At 34.7% G+C, this 22,501-nt stretch overlaps 1 protein-coding gene across 2 annotated transcripts in view; it reads right to left on the bottom strand.

Moving 5' to 3' along the window:
* The window catches only part of LOC105492585 (thrombospondin type 1 domain containing 7B), a 900,526-nt gene that overhangs the window by 92,437 nt on the left and 785,588 nt on the right, over positions 1-22,501 (bottom strand). For both annotated transcript variants that reach the window (XM_071072671.1, XM_071072672.1), the window contains exon 17: positions 17,621-17,771. In XM_071072671.1, coding sequence (XP_070928772.1) covers positions 17,621-17,771 — 151 coding nt within the window. The remainder of the gene's footprint in view (positions 1-17,620; positions 17,772-22,501) is intronic.

Genomic DNA, 22,501 nt, shown 5'->3' with positions numbered 1-22,501 from the left:
ACATGATTATCTCAATAGATGCAGAAAAGGCTTTTGACAAAATTCAACTGCCCTTCATGCTAAAAACGCTCAATAAATTCGGTATTGATGGAACGTACCTCAAAATCATAAGAACTATTTATGACAAACCCACAGCCAATATCATACTGAATGGGCAAAAACTGGAAAAATTCCCTTTGAAAACTGGCACAAGACAGGGATGCCCTCTCTCACCACTCCTATTCAACATAGTGTTGGAAGTTCTGGCTAGGGCAATTAGGCAAGAGAAAGAAATCAAGGGTATTCAGTTAGGAAAAGAAGAAGTCAAATTGTCCCTGTTTGCAGATGACATGATTGTATATTTTAAAAACCCCATTGTCTCAGCCCAAAATCTCCTTAAGCTGATAAGCAACTTCAGCAAAGTCTCAGGATACAAAATTAATGTGCAAAAATCACAAGCATTCTTATACACCAGTAACAGACAAACAGAGAGCCAAATCATGAATGAACTTCCATTCACAATTGCTTCAAAGAGAATAAAATACCTAGGAATCCAACTTACAAGGGATGTAAAGGACCTCTTCAAGGAGAACTACAAACCACTGCTCAGTGAAATAAAAGAGGACACAAACAAATGGAAGAACATACCATGCTAATGGATAGGAAGAATCAATATCGTGAAAATGGCCATACTGCCCAAGGTAATGTATAGATTCAATGCCATCCCCATCAAGCTACCAATGAGTTTCTTCACAGAATTGGAAAAAACTGCTTTAAAGTTCATATGGAACCAAAAAAGAGCCCGCATCTCCAAGACAATCCTAAGTCAAAAGAACAAAGCTGGAGGCATCACGCTACCTGACTTCAAACTATACTACAAGGCTACAGTAACCAAAACAGCATGGTACTGGTACTAAAACAGAGATATAGACCAATGGAACAGAACAGAGTCCTCAGAAATAATACCACACATCTACAGCCATCTGATCTTTGACAAACCTGAGAGAAACAAGAAATGGGGAAAGGATTCCCTATTTAATAAATGGTGCTGGGAAAATTGGCTAGCCATAAGTAGAAAGCTGAAACTGGATCCTTTCCTTACTCCTTATACGAAAATTAATTCAAGATGGATTAGAGACTTAAATGTTAGACCTAATACCATAAAAATCCTAGAGCAAAACCTAGGTAGTACCATTCAGGACATAGGCATGGGCAAAGACTTCATGTCTAAAACACCAAAAGCAATGGCAGCAAAAGCCAAAATTGACAAATGGGATCTCATTAAACTAAAGAGCTTCTGCACAGCAAAAGAAACTACGATCAGAGTGAACAGGCAACCTACAGAATGGGAGAAAATTTTTGCAATCTACTCATCTGACAAAGGGCTAATATTCAGAACCTACAAAGAACTCAAACAAATTTACAAGAAAAAAACAAACAACCCCATCAAAAAGTGGGCAAAGGATATGAACAGACATTTCTCAAAAGAAGACATTCATACAGCCAACAGACACATGAAAAAATGCTCATCATCACTGGCCATCAGAGAAATGCAAATCAAAACCACAATGAGATACCATCTCACACCAGTTAGAATGGCGATCATTAAAAAGTCAGGAAACAACAGGTGCTGGAGAGGATGTGGAGAAATAGGAACAGTTTTACACTGTTGGTGGGATTGTAAACTAGTTCAACCATTATGGAAAACAGTATGGCGATTCCTCAAGGATCTAGAACTAGATGTACCATATGACCCAGCCATCCCATTACTGGGTATATACCCAAAGGATTATAAATTATGCTGCTATAAAGACACATGCACACGTCTGTTTATTGCAGCACTATTCACAATAGCAAAGACTTGGAATCAACCCAAATGTCCATCAGTGACAGATTGGATTAAGAAAATGTGGCACATATACACCATGGAATACTATGCAGCCATCAAAAAGGATGAGTTTGTGTCCTTTGTAGGGACATGGATGCAGCTGGAAACCATCATTCTTAGCAAACTATCACAAGAACAGAAAACCAAACACTGCATGTTCTCACTCATAGGTGGGAACTGAACAATGAGATCACTTGGACTCAGGAAGGGGAACATCACACACCGGGGCCTATCATGGGGAGGGGGGAGGGCGGAGGGATTGCATTGGGAGTTATACCTGATGTAAATGACGAGTTGATGGGTGCAGCACACCAACATGGCACAAGTATACATATGTAACAAACCTGCACATTATGCACATGTACCCTACAACTTAAAGTCTAATAATAATAAATAAATTTTAAAATAAAAAAAATAAAAAATAAAAAAAATAAAAATAAAAATAAAAAAGAAAAAGATTTCTTAGGACAAAATAGATATTAACCATAAAATAAAACAATAAATTTGGCATCAATAGAACTAAAATCCTCTTCTAAAACAAAACAAAACATTGTGATAAAAAGTAGAACGTAATCTAAAATTGTGGAAAACATTCACAATGCTTACATCTGACAGATGACTTACATCTAGAATACACAAATAACTTATTTAAATCAATAATAAAAATAATTAAATTCATTAAAAAAATAGGCATGTGCCTTCAACAATCATTTTACAAATAAGATATCTTAATGATCCATAAGCTGATAAAAAGTTGCTCAACAATATTAGTTATTAGGGAAATACAAATTAAAATCACTAAAAAATATTACTGCATACCCAGCAGAGTAGCTAAAATTAAACAAGAAAAAATCATGGAAAATATCAAATGTTGACGAGGTTGTATTAAAACGGAAAGTTTCCTACATTGTTGTAAATAGTGTCAAATGGCACTATAACTTTGAAAACTGCTTGAAAATTTCTAATAATTAATATACACCTATTTTATAACTTAGCTATTCTACTCCTAAATATGTGCTTAAGAGAAATGAGTGCAGATGTTTACAAAATGCCTTTTACAGAATGTTTGCAGTAGCTTTCTTCATAAAGGCTCTAAACTAGAAATGAACCAAATGTCCACTAACAAGAGAGTACATAAATATATGATGCTATAATCCTGCAGTGAAATTTAACAACAAAAAAAAACAACTACTGATCTGCTCGACAACACACAGACATCTCAAAGGCATTATGTTGAGCAAATGAAACTAGACCAAAAAGAACTGTGTGGTTCCATTTACATGAAATTAAGACATAATGTTGAGTTAATGAGATCATACACTAAAGGCTAGGGTATTATTCCAGTACATGAAGCCCAAGGCGGGCAAAACTAATAGATGTAATAGAAGTGCCTAAATTTGGGTAGAAAATTGTGCATATACACTGAAAAGTAGCATCAAAGATCCTGTAGTGTACTAGATTTGGCTTATCTTTTTGTGTTTAGTGGTTATTCAGAGATATAAGAAGTAAAAATATTGATCAACTCATACCCTTGAGATCTATGCATTTTAACATATAAAGTATATACATCAAAAGACAATTAAAAATTTCCTAGAGTTGAGATAGAAAATAAACATGTAAAACCTTAAACCATACAGGGGATAACAGAAAAATGCAGCTTGGGTGAAGATTCATCCAGTAATGAGAAGTGATTTAGGAATAAAAATTATGGTCTCAGAATGCGCTAAAGCACTTGAAGTTTTGTCATAATGAAGCATACAGAAATTCAAGGTATCATTCCAACTTGCTTAGAGTGGTATTCCATAGTTAAAATACAGAAATTAAAGGGTACCACATTCATAAAAGCAAAAATGTTCTAATAGAAAAAGATTAGCTTTTCTATGTGGATATTTACAAATAATATATGATTATGTAAAATACAGAAGCTGATGAAAATAATCATCTAGCTCTATAATTTTAAGTTATTATTGACAAAATACAAAAAATTTGAGGGAGAAATAAAACAAGCTATGTATTTTTTGATATGCAAGGTTCACTATTGAATTTTTTGTTTCTATATTTGTAATGCATAGAAATACATATTTAAGATTTTTAATTAAAAAAAAGATAACCAGTAGTAATATTAAATTACTCAAGTGCACAGACAAATACAAGGCATAGTCCATGAAACTACTGGAGATAAAAGAAATATCAAAGATCCTTTCTTTTTGTAGCATAATACAACAGATGCCCATTATACAAAATAGATTTTAAATACTCCTATGAAAAGCCAAAAATATTAATCTATCTTCTAATGGAAGTCTTCTCTAAAAGAAATAAGCATAGAAAAATTAAAAAAGGGTCAATAAAGATATTTTAAAAACAAGAAGAAAAAGAAAGGAAAACAGCATAACTGTTAGACAGAATAAAATCCCAGGCAAAACGTTCTTATGAAACAAAGATCAGCCAAACATTATATAAACAAACATTTGTGATCCTTATTGAGCTAAATAACATGGTATCAAACTATAAGAATAAAACACTATAATAAAAGCAAAAAGAATTTGACAGAAATATAATTGTTATGGCGTCCTCTAATAGACTGCTATCATTCTATAACTTTTTGATAGGTTTATGACAAATAGGACACAAGAATATTGAAAAATATAATAAATGGAACCAATTTTTTCAATATATATGTATTCTAAGAAAGGCAATCACTGATTTTGTTAAAACTTAAATATCTTTTTAAAGCAAACATAAATTAATAAGTAAAAAAGCTTAAATAATATGAAAAACCTTTGAAATTTAAAAACTGAAATATACTGAACTTTATAAAATATTCAGGAAACAAGGACATTTATATCATTATGGGCTTTTTAGACATAATGAAAATGAGAATACTATATGTCAAATTTAAGGTCGGAGTCAAAACCTTACCATTCCACTCTGCCCAAATTCTACTAAAGGGAAATTAATATCTTTAAATGTTTTATTACTACTAAAGATAGTAAATATATTAATAAGCATTTTATTCTAGTTGGAAAAAATGTATGCCTTAAATGCCTCCCCAAATAGGTTAAATAAGTGCAACAACTAAAAATGATAAATTAGAAAATAAAAAGACCAGATACAATCATCAAATAAAATTTTGAAAATAGATTACTAAAGGGGTAAACTTTTAACAAATCTAATCAAGAGAAATGAAGAGAAAAAATAATAAACAAAGTGAAATAAAAGTAGAAAGACTCTTCCACAAGGGGATTTTTAAAGTGTATCAGAAAAAATAAAAGTTCTGACAATTAACTCAAGAAATTATTGAAAATGTGAATAGACTAATCAGTCTGGAGGAAACTAAGGAATAGTTTGATCAAAGGTCACCAACCAAAATGTTCTGTATCCAGAGAGTTTCACAGATAAACTCCTTTATGTCATCAGGTATCATGTACCTCCTTAGCTCAAAAAAAAAAAAAAGAAACTATTTCAAAGCAGAGGAAAAAGTGCAAAATGTATTTCACAGCAATTAGATGCCCTAATCCCAAATTTACAAAATTAACATTTAAAAAGGAAATTATAAATCAATGTCAATTATAGAAATATGATGCAGAAGCACTAAAAAACCTATGCTACTTTAAAAAATATTATACAGTAGGAGTGATTGAGTTGTTTTTCTTGGAAAAGCAAAGATATCTAATATAAAAGACTTTCAAAATATTATAATAATTCATCCATTTATACGCAAACACACACATACACAAACACTCATTGCGATACATACAGGGTATTCAATCAAGAAAGTCTAAAATCCAAACCTGATACAATCTTGTATGTTTAGAAATAAACATATTATTATTATAGTCAGCTATACTGGCCAAGTCAGCCATGATGCCTGTCCTGCACAAATTTCCATTCCAGATGATGTCACCCTGCCCATGGTTCTAGCTCAGAAAATGACCATCAATCAGATCATCAGTCTGGTTCTTTGTGAGGTAATCAGGCCTAAGTGTGTCTCACATTGGTGTGTCTTGTACTAAATGCTTGTATTAAAATGCTTGGACAAGTATTAGCCATGGTAAATAGTACGGCCAGTGATCTAGCTCTTTCCAGGACTTGTACAAAAGAATATTGTGAGTTCTGTTCTGGAGTAAAAGGAAGGGAGAAAGCATGGCTTAGATATGAAAAGTGAAGCACAGGTACTGATAGCAAAAGAGAAAAATCAGGAGGGCCATGAAAGAAAAAAAAATGAACTTAAAAGTTAATCATTTCACTCAAATTTTCTATAATTTTTAAACACAAGTGGCAGCTTATGTAGTCTTCATCTTAGTTATGGTCTCAGTCTTAGTCTTTTGTTCCTTAAGGCGAAAATCATTAAATGATCTCAATCTAAGAGTCATAATAATTGTGAAGCACTTGGCATTGCTGTGTTAATCAGGAATGCAAGGATGTCCAATAACCAGGAGTATATAATTGCCATGGTGGTTGTTGGCTCTTCCCAACTCAGTAAGTTCTGATAGGAAAAAGAATTCTACACGCTTGCATGTACACATCAGAAAAAAAAAGCATATCTATTATTTGAGATAATACACTTATATGCCTTAAAATACTAAGAAACCAGACCCCAAATATGCGAGAGCAAATATAAAATTCTAGTGAAGTGAGTAAAAATATGAAAACCAAAAACCAAAAAGAAAACCCAACACTATACTGCCTCTATGCTGGCAATAATATTTTAAGCCGTGTAATTTAAAATGGCAATGCCTAAATATAAACTTAACGTAAAATACCTACTTGAAGAAAATCACAAAATTTCACAATTGGATATAAGGAAAGGGTTGAATTTTTAAAATGTAGGCATAAACTGCTTAAGATTTTATAAAACTGGAGGTTGGACACTAAAGTTTTATTTATATGATTCTGGGTAGTTTCTGCATGCTTAAATGTTTCATGATTAAAAAAGAGAAAATACATTACATTAATAGAATGAGGTAAAATTTTTTTTCTAAATAGAATATTGATTAAATAAAAACTTAACAAATAGATCTAAGTATTTTTTTATTTTACAAATGACAAAAATGTCAAAGTTTAAGAATAATAAGAAATGTAAATAGCCAAAAAAGGGAAAAGAAAACCAAATGACAGGAAACTGTGTGCCCAAACATCAAAACCTTACACTTAAGTTATGTGATTTTAAATGGGCAACATGGGGCTGGGTGTGGTGGCTCACTCCTCTAACCCCAGCATTTGTGGATGCCCAGGAATCACCTGAGGTCAGGAGCTTGAGCCCAGCCTGGTCAACATGGTGAAACCCCATCTCTACTAAAAATACAAAAATTAGCTGGGCATGGTGGCATGCACCTGTAATCCCAGCTAGTTGGGAGGCTGAGGCAGGGGAATCACTTGAACCCAGGAGGCAGAGGTTTCAGTGAGCTGAAATCATGCCATTGTACTCCAGCCTGGGTGACAAGAGTGAAATTCCATCTTAAAAAAAAAAAAAAAAAAAAAAAAAGACAACATGAGTCAACATACAAATATATGGATATAGATAGAAATGTCAAAATCCAAAATGCCAGAGACACACATACACATTAGTATGTGAGTAAAAAGTAGTAAAAAGTTGGCAATCACAGATATATGAGACTAGATTAGTTTTTAAAAAAACTATGTGTGCTGGATTTCAATGGACGTTTTAAAATTTAACAGAAATATGCCATAACTGTGTGAAATATAAATGCTAAAATTGAAACAGAAGCATTCAAAAGACTATAACAAGAGAAAAGGGAGAAATTGTATATAAAAAAAACACTGAAAAATATTCCAGCTCCAGATGTATTTTTAAAATGTCAAATAACTATTTCCTACACTTAACAAAACTAGTTCAAAGAATATAAAATGCTGAAACTTGACAAATTATTTTAAAATTAGCATACCAGTAATGTCAAATATGCTAAGATGGGAAGAATAAGAGAGACAGAGATGAGAGAGAGAAACATCTTGAACCAGAACATCCTGAACCAGTTAAAAAAAATGATAAACTAAAGAGAATTTAATTAATTAATTTATTTTTATTTTTATTATTTTTTTTTATTTTTATTTATTTTTTTTTATTTTATATATGCATATTTATTAAGATAAAAGCTAAGTAATTACTTTGGTTACATATTCATAGTTGATACTGATTTTTTTTTTTTAATTATTATTATTATACTTTAAGTTGTAGGGTACATGTGCATAACGTGCAGGTTTGTTACATATGTATACTTGTGCCTTGTTGGTGTGCTGCACCCATCAACTCGTCATTTACATCAGGTATAACTCCCAATGCAATCCCTCCCCCCTCCCCCCTCCCCATGATAGGCCCCGGTGTGTGATGTTCCCCTTCCTATTTTTATTTTTTAGTTTTTTGAGAGGGAGTCTCCCTCTGTCACCCAGGCTGGAGTGCAGTGGCGCCATATTGGCTCACTGCAACCTCCTGCAACCTCTGCCTCCCAGGCTCAAGCAATCCTCATGCCTCAGCCTCCCGAGTAGCTGGGATTATAGGCACCCACCAACATGTCCAGCTAATTTTTGTATTTTTAGAAGAGATGGAGTTTTTACTGTGTTGGCCAGGCTGGTCTCAACACCTGACCTCAAGTGATCCACCCACCTTGGCCTCCCAAAATGCTGGAATTACAGGTATAAGCCACCATGCCCAGCAAATTTTATTTATTATAATTTATTTTTTTATTTTTATAATTATTATTTTTTGAGACAGAGTCTCTCTCTGTCGCCCAGGCTGGAGTGTGGAGTGCAGTGATGCAATCTCAGTTCACTGCAGCCGCTGCATCCTCTGTTCAAGTGATTCTCCTGCCTAAGCCTCCTGAGAAGCTAGGATTACAGGCATGCACCACTATGCATGGCTAAATGTTGTATTTTTAGTAGAGATGGGATTTTGCCATGTTGGGCAGGCTGGTCTCAAGCTCCTGACCTCAGGTGATCTGCCCACCTAGGCCTTACAAAGTGCTGGGATTACAGGCGTGAGCCATGAGCCCGGCCTCTAATTTAAAGTTTAATTTAAGAATTCATGGGTATTTCAAAACTAGACATTCTGCTTTATCATATTTATAAAAGACAAATTCTAAAAATAATACCAGCAAAAATGAAAAGCATTGAATAAAACTGACTAATCATTTTTGAACACATACATCTGGTGATATATTGTGTATATATATATTTAAAAAGAAATTCACAGAAAAAAATTAAACATAATACACAATGACTATTTGTTTAACAATAGCTCAAACATATTATATCACCTGATTAAAGCCAGGTGATATAGTTTGGATATTTATCCCCGCCCAGATCTCATATTGAATTGTAATCCCCAATGTTGAAGGTGGGGCCTAGTGGGAGATATTTGGATGATGGGAGTGGATTCCTCATGAATGGCTTGGGCCATCCCCTTGGTGATAAATGACCTCTTGCTCTGACTTCATACGAGATCTGGACATTTAAAAGTGTGTGGCACCTTCCCCAATATTCCCCTTCTCTCTTGCTCCTGCTCTTGCCATGTGATGTGCCTGATCTCACTTCACCCAAGTAAAAGCTTCCTGAGGCCTCTCCAGAAACCATGCTTCCTGTACAGCCTGCAGGACTGTGAGACAATTAAACCTCTTTTTTTTTTTTTTTAATAAATTACTCAACCTCAGGTATTTCTTTACAGCAACATGAGAACAGTCTAATATACTAGGAAAAAATAAAAATGATTTTTGATTTTTAGCACTATTTAGAAAGTTCTTCCTAATAAAGTATGTATGTCTAGGAAAGATAATGTGAATATCAAGAAAGGATAGGTAAATCATTATTTGTATATTATATAGGTATATGTTAGGAAAACCTAAGACTATGAACTAATTTTGTAAAAACTACTAGTAGAATTAATAATAAAATTAAGATAACACAGCTGGATGCAAGATATTCCTGCAATAACAAAGCACCCATTTGTTTCTTTATACATTAGCACTAACCAATTAGATACACACATGGAAGAAAACACTCCACTAATAATAGTGATTAAAAAAATGTCAATTCACATGATTAAATGTAACTGGGTACAGCAAAAATATAAATAAAACTCTTGTGAAAACTTTTTTAAAATGTCTAGAAAATGGAATCCAGAAACTAGTTGGTACAGGAATATTCATTTGAAATGTAATAGAACTTGTGTCAACATACACAAAACTAAGTAAAACATGTTTATGCATTTTTAAGCAATTAAAATATTAGAAACATATCTAGGATTTTTTTAAAGCAAGAAAGAGTATCATAAAAAGTAAACACTTTTATATGACAGAAGGTATCACAAATTGTGTTAAAATTTAATTTGATAGGAAATTTTGGTTAAAGATGGAAGACTACACAAAACTCTTTCCAGGAATACCACTAAAATGATATTAAAAGGATCAAAATGAGAGTGAAGACATTTGTTTATAAAGGTGTACAAACAACAATAGTAATAGAAGGACCTAATAGTAATAAAATTTAAGAAGTTAGAAAACTTATCTGATAACTGAGAGCCGACTTGAAAGTACTGAATTCCAAATCAGCAATGGATAAATTGGAACTTGATTTGGACTCTATAGCCTCAAAAGACTAGGAATTTGACCATCAAGTAAATCTGAAAAAGGAGTTAAAAGTAGTGTTCAAAACTAGAGAACTAATCGAAAGTGCATCTGTCAATAATTAACCCGTCTATATTAGGGTTCTCCAAAGATACAGAATCAATAGTGTGTGTGTCCGTGTGTGTGTGTGCGTGTGTGTGTGTGTACTCACATGCATATTAATTTATTTAGGAATTGGCTCACATGATTATGGAGCTTGACAAGTCCCAAGATCTGCAGTCTGCAAGCTGGAGACCCAAGAGAGCCAATGGTGTGGTTCCAGTCTAAGGGTCTGCTGGCTTTATACCCAAGAAGAGCCAATGTTTTGGTTTCAGTACAATGGCAGGAAAAAACTAATGTCTCAGTGCAAGGCAATCAGGCAGGAGTTTCCTCTTACTCATGGGAATGTCAGCCTTTTTTTTTCTACTTGGGACTTTTAACTGATTGGATGGAACTTCATTATTTGGGAAAAGTAAAGCAGAAAATCTCTACACTGGGCACAATTGACCATGGTGCTACCATTTTGAAAATAAAATGATTAAGGGAAACATTGCTAATGTACTGGTACTGAGACCTTCTAGAATATTTTTTCTATTTTATCCTCAGAATATTGTCAGCCAGGATCATATGATCCAGATAACATTCTCTGAAAACTGCAACCACTCCAAAATTTGAAATAATTTGAGCTATTACTTCTTCAAATATTTTTCTGTCCACTCCCTACTTTTCTTCCAGGGCTCTAATTATGCATGTGTTAAATGACTTGCAATTGTTCTACAGATCACTTAGTCCCTATTCATTTCTTTTCCATTCTTTTTTTTCTTTCTGTGCTTTGTAGCTATGTCTTCAAGTGAAAACACCTGTATAGCCAGAACAGAGCTCATGAAATAAAATGTTACCTTGTAAAAAAGAAACAAATATTACCAAAACCACCTAGGTCCCTATCATGCCCCACATCTGGCCAATAACCACTCCTAGATGTTGTGAATGTAACACTGCTGAATGCTTGTGGGGGCCGGGATTGTCTTCCTTTCAAATGTGCTGAAGTATGTTTTGGCAGGCAGTAATGTTACCTGTGGATCAGCTTGGTCTTTCTGTGGTTTGTCTTTAAATTTCATTAGGGAAATTCCGGAGTAGACTTTAAGGTTAATTTAACCCTCCTACTAAGGCAAAACCCTTGTTAGGTTATTAATAAATGATCTCAGAGCTTAAAGAGGTATCTCTGTTTACACTACATGAAATTGAAATGTCTCCTAGACCTGTGTGAGCTTTAGAATATGTATACCTTGCAGATTCTCAGAAGTCATTCTTTGTCTGAACTTGGGGGGTTTCACTCCATGAATGTCCAAATTAATAGTTAGCTAAGAACACCAGGAGGCCCCTTCTAGGTATCTAGATTATTTTGTTTGCCTAGCTCCTTTCTTTTCAGTACTTTGTGTTTCAAATTTCAACTTCCTGTACCTCTCCGACTCTGGTTGCTGGATCCTCACCATGGTCTCCTTGGAATCTCATTCCTTTCATCACCATTCAGAAATTGCCTCTAGCCAGAAAGCCATGGTGATTGGAAGCCTCACTTCATTTGGTTTTCTTCCCTCGGGTCACCATAGTCCCATGCTACTCATCCAATGTATCAAAACTGTTGGTTTATACATTTTGCCCTTTGTAACACTGTTTACTATGGAGCATAAATCCAGCCCAAAGAAATCCAATGATATTCCATCACTGTTAGACGTGAAAATTCTCTTTTCTCTCCAGTTCTCTTTGAATCGCCTTACAATCATGCTAGTTTAATGGCTAATCAGTTAATTAACTTTTGACACTTTGTATGAGTCACATTTTTAATTTTTTGAAAATTATACTTTTACAAAGTATAGAATTATACTTTTACAAGGTATAGAAAAGTGTTGTTAGGTGTAGTTGTTTTCATTAATCATTTTCTCTTAGGAAGGTATGCAGAAGTATTTATGGCTGAAATAATATAAAATGTGGGATATGCCTTAGTCTGCTAGCAAGAAAGTGAAAGAGAAGTGGGGGAAGAAGAGCTAAATGAAATAAGGTTTGTCATATGTAGATAATTGTTGAAGCAGGATGATCAATGTATAGGGCCCATCATACTATTTTTTATAACTGAGAATTTCATGAAATAGAGACAGAGATAGAAATGGAGATAGAGAGGGAGAATGGAAGGTGTCAGGGCAAAGGGAGAGACAGAGGGAAACTGACAGCAATGGAAGCCTTATTTTGTACTCCAAATTGATGATATTGAGAATCAAAGAAGTCAGGCTGTATAAGAAAGAATGATAACAAGCATATTAAATATCAAAACCTTGAGGAACCTAAAGACTGCTTCTATTAGATTGTCATTCACTGCTCCAATGCATGAAATGAGGCACCCTTCTTGCAGTGCCTCATATGGTTCTGGAAATAAAAGTGGCTCTAAGTGATATTACATCTCACTGCACACAGGGGTAAAATACTCTGCAAGCCCCTGAGTAATGAATTACTGTCATCTGACAAGAGCCAATATCAATTTAGCACACGCAACCAGAATTTACTGTCCAGATTATAGAAAATTATCATCATTCTCATCCTCTGGCTTTCAGCTGTGAGTCAAACAAAAGAACTAGGTAGCATGAGGGTCATGACCATTAGGCACCTCCTCCAGAGACAAATACAGGTTGCCATCTGCATGATAAAAACTGTTAGGTGAGATTGAGGAAGTGCTTAGAGCTGAGCTCTAGTACTAAACTTTGGGATAAATTGCTTCCCTGAAACATAATTTGCACAGGTGATGTTAAGGTGCTGAAAATACTGAGTCATCAGGAATAAAATGTCATTGCTCACAGCATTTCCCCAAAATAACACTGGAGCACAATTAAAAAAAATGGAGGGGGTGTTTTTCTTAACCTCAAATGCTTAATTATAGATCACTTATCAGAAAACCACATGCATTTCTCTTTCTCTTTTAAAGCAGGGCATTTGCCTGAAGAAATAATTTCGGTTTCTGCACTGGCTTTCACTAGTATCTCCTGCACACATAAAGAATTAGAGAAAAGAATAAAGCACAGAAATAAGGTGAACTTTAAAAACACAATATTCAGACTGTGATAGAATCCAGATTCCATTGCACTTAAGCCCTATGTAGTTTCTTTGCAAAGTCTTCCCTTGTGATCCTTTTTCATAGCTTGTTCTGGTGATAACTCAAAGATTTGGGTCACTTTTTGATCATGAAGTTTCCTTGGGACCACTGTTTAATAAGCCTCTAATTCCCATTATCTGAAGGGATGCTTGGCTACAGTTCTGGCCAACCCCTGATACATTCAGCTAGAGGTGAATCAAAGGTCAAATAGGTTTGCTAAATCTAAGTCACCTTTCTGGAGTGGGTTTGCAAAGTCTTGCTTCTGCAAAATATACAACAGTTTTGAAATTCACTTCCAATACCCTTGTCCTATCAATATCAGTGTTTAGGAAATTCCTTTGCCAAGATTCCAAGGAGAGATATAAATAGAAAATCTGTGTTATTCAATGTTAAATTTCTGTAAGGATTGGTAGCATAAATGAAGGCAACCCAATATTGTTTCAGATACATAAGTGGCTCATCAATTTCAAATGTTCCAAGACATTTGCATCCAGAAATTTATGAACTTCTCTTGAAGAATACATGATTCTATGAATAATCCTCAGCATAATTCTGAAGTATGTAGGATCAGGACAAAAACTGGAAAAACTGAGGTAAAAGAGAACACCTGGTGGTAAGTAATAAACTACAAAATGTCTATATATTTGTATGTGTGTGCATGTACTTATATACATGTATGAACATGTATACACACACACATACCTTTAAAGCAGAAACACCATTAGGAAGGTTATTGTACGCACAATTACATAATCTTCCTTTCATAGTAAAGCATTCTAGTACACACACACACACACATATATATATATTTATTATACATATGTGTGTGTGTATTATGGGAATAAGAAAAAACACGAACATAAAACAAAGGAAACAAATAGTTTTTCATTTTCTTCAAATTCCTCTTTGAATTGTATTTGTTTCTGCTTGATTCATTTATGGTTTTCCCAATACAGTTTTTAAAAAAAGGTCCCAATACAATTTTTAATGCCTTTGTCTTATTTGTCCTTCTGTATGGTTTGCAATTTGCAGTTACTGTCAGGTCAGTAACCCATTCATTCAAAGTTATCTTTGTGATGCGTTATTTTTAAGGACCACTATTAAATTAGATATAAGTTATGTTTCAGTAATGGAGGTGACATTTTATTTCTAAAAGATCGAGTAATAACTTATTTTGTGCAGGGGAAGGGATCTTTCCTGTATAGCTTAAAAAATGTACTGCCCCCTGTCTGGGATTTCCCAACCACATGGCAAACAAGGTTAAGTGGGAAGGGGCTTTGTGATGGTTCTTCTTCATCACAATTCTGTGTTAGGTAATACCTTATGACATTTATTTTATACATATTATATCTAATTTTTTAAGCAATCTGAAAAAAAAATAGCTATTATTATCCTCACTTCCCAGTAAGAAACCTGTAACTCAGATTTAAGTAACTTGCTGCAACCATACTTAAAAACATGTTCAGCTTCTTTATGTGTTTGTCTCTAAAGAAGTACCTTTGCAGGAGAAAATACCCAACAAATAGTGAATTTGTCCCAATATCATATGTCACATGGTAGACTATCAAAGGAGAATTTGGTAAAATAATGGCAAATATTAAAGATCCTTAAATCAGCTCATGGTCTACAGAACACTTATAAAGTAATTGTTTCCTTTTTCTGATGAAATGCACATTGAAGTGCTAATTAAATTATGGGCACAATTATTTAGTTTGCTGCATTTGCTATAATCATTCTCATTCTCATTGTCAATACTGATTGGGATTGTCCTATGATGTTGGGACAGTATGCTAATATCTTGCAACTTAACTAAAGTTATGCAATATATCTAGATCTAGGGAAAATAATCAGATACGAGCCATAATTACATTTTTTCACTTTGAAGTTTACATTTACATGGGATAGTATAGCATACCATCTGAGAAAGAATAAGGCCATTGTGGTTAGACAGACCTGAATGGCCATGGACAAGTGTTACATCATCATAGTGCAATGTTGTTATAAAACTTAAGAGTTACATGTAGCCTTCAGTATACTGTTGGTTATATAAGATATGCTCAATAAAAGTCTATTGTTATTGTCATAGCTTCTATCATTATGTAATTTAGAAGGTACATAAGCAGGTAAAGGAACAACCTTTTCATTTCATGCTGACAAGTGGGTAACTCTGTTGTCTTTTTGACACATGAAAGGAGGTTAAAATATTTTCTCTACCTCCAATTTCTAAACACTCCAAAAATTAAATAACGATGTTTTGAAAAAGAAGCCTTGAAAAAACAAAAACCCAAAGGAAATAAACACAGAATGCTAAACCTTCACAACTTTGTATAAAATGTTCTTACAATAAAAATTTTAGCCCAGTGGCCAGATACCTTAAGAGGGCAATGTTTTCATTGCAAAGTGATTAGAACTTAATGGAGTCTTCTGTGAGTAAATTAGGAAAACAAAAGTGAGGAAGATCATGACCTTACATTTAATTAAACTTCTTCAGGCTGCTAATTCGTCTATAGGTTGATTAATAAAGAGTGGTACTAGCACACTTTCTAAAATATAAACATAGTACTCAATCATGGCAGAATCATACAGACAGCTAAAACAGCTTCCCTTCTTCTTAAAATAAATATTGCATTTTAAACAAAGAAAAGTATTGAGTCTAAATCTACCTTAACTTTTCCAAGATAACTGGGCCAAGAATGTAAGAGCAAAATCTCTGGCTTCATCAACAGAATAATGTTCATTCTGAGCTCATCACTTATTAAGTACAAAACTTTGTGTGAACCACTTAACATTTCTACACATCAGTTTCTAAGCTGTACAATGAACTAGTAATAGTACCAACCGAATAGGATTAGTGCAAGTACTAAAGGGAATAGTTCCTACACGTGCCTTGCACAAAATAAGTGGTCAATAAATTTTAACTTTCATTATATTCAGGTTACACACAAAATACATGACTTAGTAGTACAAGTATCCCATTTCTACAAGTTATTCTTATTAGTTTTTCTTCATGTCAATATTGTATTGCTCTAAAAACAACTTGACAAATAAAAATGACAACAGAGTGAAGTCTCTTTCAGGAACAGAATTATACAAATATCAAAGATAAGGGCTCAATATTTAATAAGGAATCAATAATTTGAAGCTCTAAACATACGATAGTAACTGCTTTTAAAGATGTTTTCCATTTCTATATAGAGATTTCCACAGTCTTTCCACAAATGGTCAGTATGACAATTGAGTTCAAAGTATCCTAATTTTCCTTTCTAATGTTTGAACTCATATAATTTGTTCCTAATCCCCACTTCCATTTTTTTCAGTGTTTACTTTGAAATATGAGTATAAAATATCAGAATTTATCTTCTGGGAATAGTAAGTTGAAATATGCTCCTTGAATAATATTTATTTTGTCATACTCCTGTTGTGCTTCCAATTTTTTAAAACTCTAAAAGAAAAAAATAAAGGTAAATGCTTTAGTTTTTTTTTTTTTTTTTAAGGTATTTTTGTTAGCTTTGGAAGAAGTAGGAACATCGCAAAAGAATGCCTCATCTTCAGGAAAACAGCAAAAGGCAAAAACAGATCATCACTAACAGAAGCTAAATTGCACAGTGGAGTTGAGCTCCTAAGATATAATTGATTCTGCTGGGATAAAAATGGAGTAGGACCAAGATATTGTAACGAGAATCATTTTGTTACTAAAGAAGATCCCTTTCACAATGGGTGCGCAGTTTAATCCTAGTGTGATCATTATAGGCTCATTTTCCTTGTTCATGTTCCTGCGATAAAGACCCTGAAAGAAGCACTGGCATTTTAAATTGCTCAGTCTTGCTTGCAGACTTTTTTTTTTTTCTTTTTTTCTTTCTTTGGATTTCCCAAAAAGAAAAAAATTATTTTCCCATGTTACTAGAAGAATGCTTTGGAGACCAGCACTATGAATGCACAGAGAATAACAGTGAAGGCAACAATAGATTATCAGAGCATTGACAAAGAAAGAGAAATTACCTGTGGGCATTTGCTCCAAAGTCCCCATTCAGACATGACACACTCATTGGGACACATAAGAGAACAGGACTGGGTTTCCGGGGGAATTTCATCCTGGTTGCACAGGTTGCTATCCACTGCTCCACCTTCGCTATCTGCAGTATTCACACACCTGTAAAGCCAGGTCACAAGATAGCTTGATTATTTAAAACAGTGGAGAGTATATTTAAAACAGTTATGATGTATCACAGTAACTGACGATAGTTAAATATAACATAAGACCAGCACAGAAACCAAAGAGAACAAAACTTTCCTCCTTTAGTCAGTCAGGCTTTGTGAGCATTAACTCAGTACAGAACCCATTATTCATCAGGGCAAGGGAGAACAATGGAAAGACTAGAGGCAATGGTTGACCTTGGACTAAAGGCAGTGGTTGACCTTGAAGAACTTTATATTTCAAGAGACTTACAATATATTTACTCGGTCCAGCACTGAGTGACTATTCTTTTTATTGTAATGAATCTTGAAGGCTCTCCTTCTCTGAATAAATCCATCACTTTGTAATAGCTAGAACCTTCCTACTTCCTGTGGCATTCTTAAACCTTTCCCAAACTTCTATCTGATACCATGTAAAATTTCCTAAACTTTGTCTCACCCATTTTTAAAGTCATGGCAAAGTAATATGAAAAATAACTGAAGACGTATTTTTTCAGGTAACTTCTGCATTTCAGTAAAGAATGTTTCAAATCAAAAAATGAAGGGCAATGAGCAAGTATTTTCACAAAGCAATTAATCACACAGCACAGATGTATGCATCATGGGTGCTTGGCCTACTCTGTGTCAGGTTTTGAGATAAGTACTGGCAATAATGAGATAATCACACTATTGTTAAAGATGATGAAGATTCAATCAAATTAAAACCAAAATGTTATACCACTATATGCTTGCTAAAATGGATTAAATTGTAAAAACACGGAAAATATCAAAAGCTGGCAAGAATGCAGAGCAACTGTAATTAATTCTTCTTATTCTGCTGGTGGGAGCATAATCTGTTTTGAAAACTGGTTGGCAATATCTACTGAAGCTAAACTTATACATACTATGTAACCCAACAATTCACTTATGCTTCCATAGAAATGCATATAAATGTGTACCAAACCAAAAACCAAAGCCAACTGAAAATGTTCACAGCAGCACTATTCATAATGAACCAAACTAGAAACAGTACAAATGTTCAGCAAGACTATAACCTAAAAATATATTATAGTAAACTAATCAAGTTAAATGCCATAAAATGATGAGAATGAATGAAAGAATATGAGTGACAGTCAAAAATACAATGTTGAACAAAAGAAGCTAGACAGAAAACAGTACATATGATCCCATTCCAATGAAGTTAATGAACAGGTAATACTAATCTAGGGTGTCAGAAGTCAGAATAGTGGCTACCTTTGAGGAAATGCTTAATGACTGATAGGGACTTAGGTAGTCTTGATAATATTTTGTTTCTTGACCTCTGGGCTGGTTACACAGTTGTGTTCACATTGTTAAAACTAATCCAGCTGTACCCCTATGATGGGGGCATTTCTCTCTATTTATATCACATCCCAAATAGAAATTAATTTTATAATTATTTTTCAAAATTATTTAATAAAGACTTTCTATTGCAAATATCTTTTGCTAGCTGTTGGGATACAAAGTTGTTATTTGTTAGTGATTCATTTAGTCAATATTTTTGATAGCTTGCTACATACTAAGTCCTCACCTGGGTGTTGGTGTACAGAACTGAAATAGAGACAGACAAGATCCCTAGTGTTATAAGTATTTTGTTCTAGTGAAAATGATAAAGATGAAGATGAAACTGGCAATGATGATGAAATAAATCATGCCATTTGCTGATCTAGCAATTCAGATACAATGTCAAGGTCAAGAAGTAAGCACTTTAGTAACAGTACGCTAAAGAGCTCTTGGTGCTCCCTAGATCATGCTATGCTGATGAATTATCCTACACTTTAAGAGTTTCTTTTACACACACATTAAAAGTAGAAAGAGATCGAGACCAGCCTGGCTAACACGGTGAAACCTGTCTCTACTAAAAATACAAAAAATTAGCCGGGCATGGTAGTGGGCGCCTGTAGTCCCAGTTACTCGGGAGGCTGAGGCAGGAGAGTCGCGTGAACCTGGGAGGCGGAGCTTGCAGTGAGCCAAGAACACACCACTGCACTCCAGCCTGGGCGACAGAGCGAGACTCTGTCTCAAAAAAAAAAAAGAAAAAAAAAGAAAACTCCAGAAACATTTCAAAGTAGTCAATCACATACTGAAAAATAAAACAAGCTTTCTGAGCTGCTAACTCATGAAAAGTTAGATATTGTATGAAAGAGGTTAGCAGAGAATGGCATACAAAAAGTTGTAAGTAATGCCTTCTAATACAGGACTTTAATTCTATGGACTTTAATAATGATGGACTTTAATTTCTCCTGTGGCAAAAGTCAATAGTAGAAGGAAAATCCATGGGATAGCTTAAATGTCCTTTCCTGGACAAACTTAAAAAAAAATAAAAACTGGAAATTGCTTCCCTTCCTGCTTGCACACTATCTGCTGATGTTCATTTATTATTTCACTGAGAAAGAAGAGGGAAGACTTCTGGTTAATGAAATCCAGTGAATGTATGTATTAGCCTCCATTCACTCCCAACATGCCACAAAAGCAACAGTAAAGGAATTTGTTACCAAAACAATAATAATAAAAATTATTATTATGGGGAGAGAAAGGCATTACTCCACAAGGACACAGAACATGGGGGAGGACAAGTACAAGAAATGGAAAATAGATGGGCTCCTGGTAACTCCTTAGCACATCTGAAAAAGCTGATACTAAACCTTCAAAGGGAAACACCAAAAATAACTCCATTTACAACACAGAACAAAGAAAAAATTCTGGAATTCATGGCACCAAGTACCTCTGGAAATAAGGATGAAAATCAGGCTTAAAAAACTGAAGGATTTATTGAAAGTATGTTTAAGCAGTGCCCAAACCTTTAGATCCTCTCCCCTGGTCCACACAGGTAAGTGATTGTCCATCCCCTCCCCCTGCCGGTGATTGATGGTTTACTATCTGGAGAGGGTCACACAAGGGTCTTTGGACTAGAGAACACCTGGTGCACTTGATGGAGACACTATCCTGTAAACAGAGGCTTAAGTAAAAGTTTACATACCGCAAAAATTACCACAAAGTTGGTGGCTTAAACCATGGAACTGTATTATCTTACAGTTTTGTAGGATGGAAATACAACTTGGGCCTCATGGGCTAACATCAGAGAGTCAGGCATCAGCAGAGCTGCACTCCTAGAGGGGCATCTCTTTCCTTGCCTTTTCCAGGTTCAGGGGCCACTTGTATTCTTTGGGTGACACCCTTCCTCCATCTCCGGAAGCAGCAACACTGCATTTCTTGGTGCCTGGCTTCTATGGTCACATCTTCCTCTCTTTCTTGTCTCCCCTTCCACTCTTAAAAATCCTGTGAATATATTGTTCCCATTGGACAATCTAAGAAAATCTTCCCATCACAAAGTCCTCGCCTTAATAACATCTGCCAAGTCCCTTTTGCCAAAGGTAGCATATCCATAAAGTCCAGAAATTAGGATGTGGACATCTTTGGTGGGCCATTATTCTATCTATAACCCCAGCATTCCTGTTTCACTAGGTTTCCAGAATACTGGTTGATATGGTTAGGCCTGGTGTCCCCACCCAAATCTCATCTTGAATTGTGATCCCCAGGTGTTTAGGAAGATACCTCATGGGAAGTGATTGGATTATGGGGGCGATTTCCCCCATGTTGTTCTTGTGATAGTGAGTGAATTTTCACGAGGTCTGATGGTATTATAAATGGTAGTTTTTCCTGCGCTGACGCTCACTCTTTCCTTCCACCATGTGAGAAGGTCCAAGCTTGCTTCCCCTTCGCCTTCCACCATGATTGTAAGTTTCCTGAAGCCTCCCCAGTCATGTGGAACTGTGAGTCAACTAAATCTCTTTCTTTTATAAATTAACCAGTCTTGGGTATTTCTTTATAGCAGTGTGAAAATAGACTAATACAGTGGCTGTTAGGATTATCTATTTCACGTATGATTTAATAAGAGACTTTACTGGGTATTCTGACAAGCCCGAGAGTAAAGAATTCAAAATATTTAAATTAAGGGTGTTCCTGAATGAAAATGCAGTTATCCACTACATATCCTGCATCATCAATTTCCTTGACCATCTCCCTTCAGTCATCACCTCACTTTTACTCAAATTCATTGCAAAATTGCTTTAAGGCATTGTCTGTATTTGCTATCTCTACTTCCTCCCCTCCTCTCCTCCCGCCTCCCCGATTATTACCTCTTGAACTCACTTGAATCACACTTTCATTACCATTCCAGAGAAACCTTTTAGTGAGATCATCAACAGACTCCCCATTGCCAAACTCAATGGTCAATTCTTATCTCAGTAAACCAAAAAGCATTTGAAACAGTTGATTACTATATCTTCTTGAGTAACTCACTTGTCAATCTTCTCATTTTCTTTGTTTTCCTTCTATTCCAGTTTTTTTCTTAGTCTCACTTGTAGAATCTTCCTATTCGCTCTAATCTATGAATGTTGGAGTTCCCCAGGACTCAATTTCTTCTCAATACTAAATTTGTAAGCTAATGGTGCCTAAATTTATATTCTAAATGTTTCCTCTGAACTGGACTGTAATAGTTCAGTTGGAAAGCTACTATCACCTCAAATTTAATGTGTTCAAAAGCTAACTTTAGATTTATATCTCAAACCTGCTTCTAATGTTCCCCAACTCAACAAGTTATGCTATTATTCCTAATGTTGCTCAGGCCACACCATCTAACAGTCATTTCTGAGGCTTCTTTTTTTT

Source organism: Macaca nemestrina, chromosome 11 (genome assembly GCF_043159975.1).
Source record: "Macaca nemestrina isolate mMacNem1 chromosome 11, mMacNem.hap1, whole genome shotgun sequence".
NCBI classification, from domain to species: domain Eukaryota; kingdom Metazoa; phylum Chordata; class Mammalia; order Primates; family Cercopithecidae; genus Macaca; species Macaca nemestrina.
The sequence above is the reverse complement of the archived record's forward strand: the minus strand, read 5'-3'. Positions and strand labels throughout refer to the sequence as shown.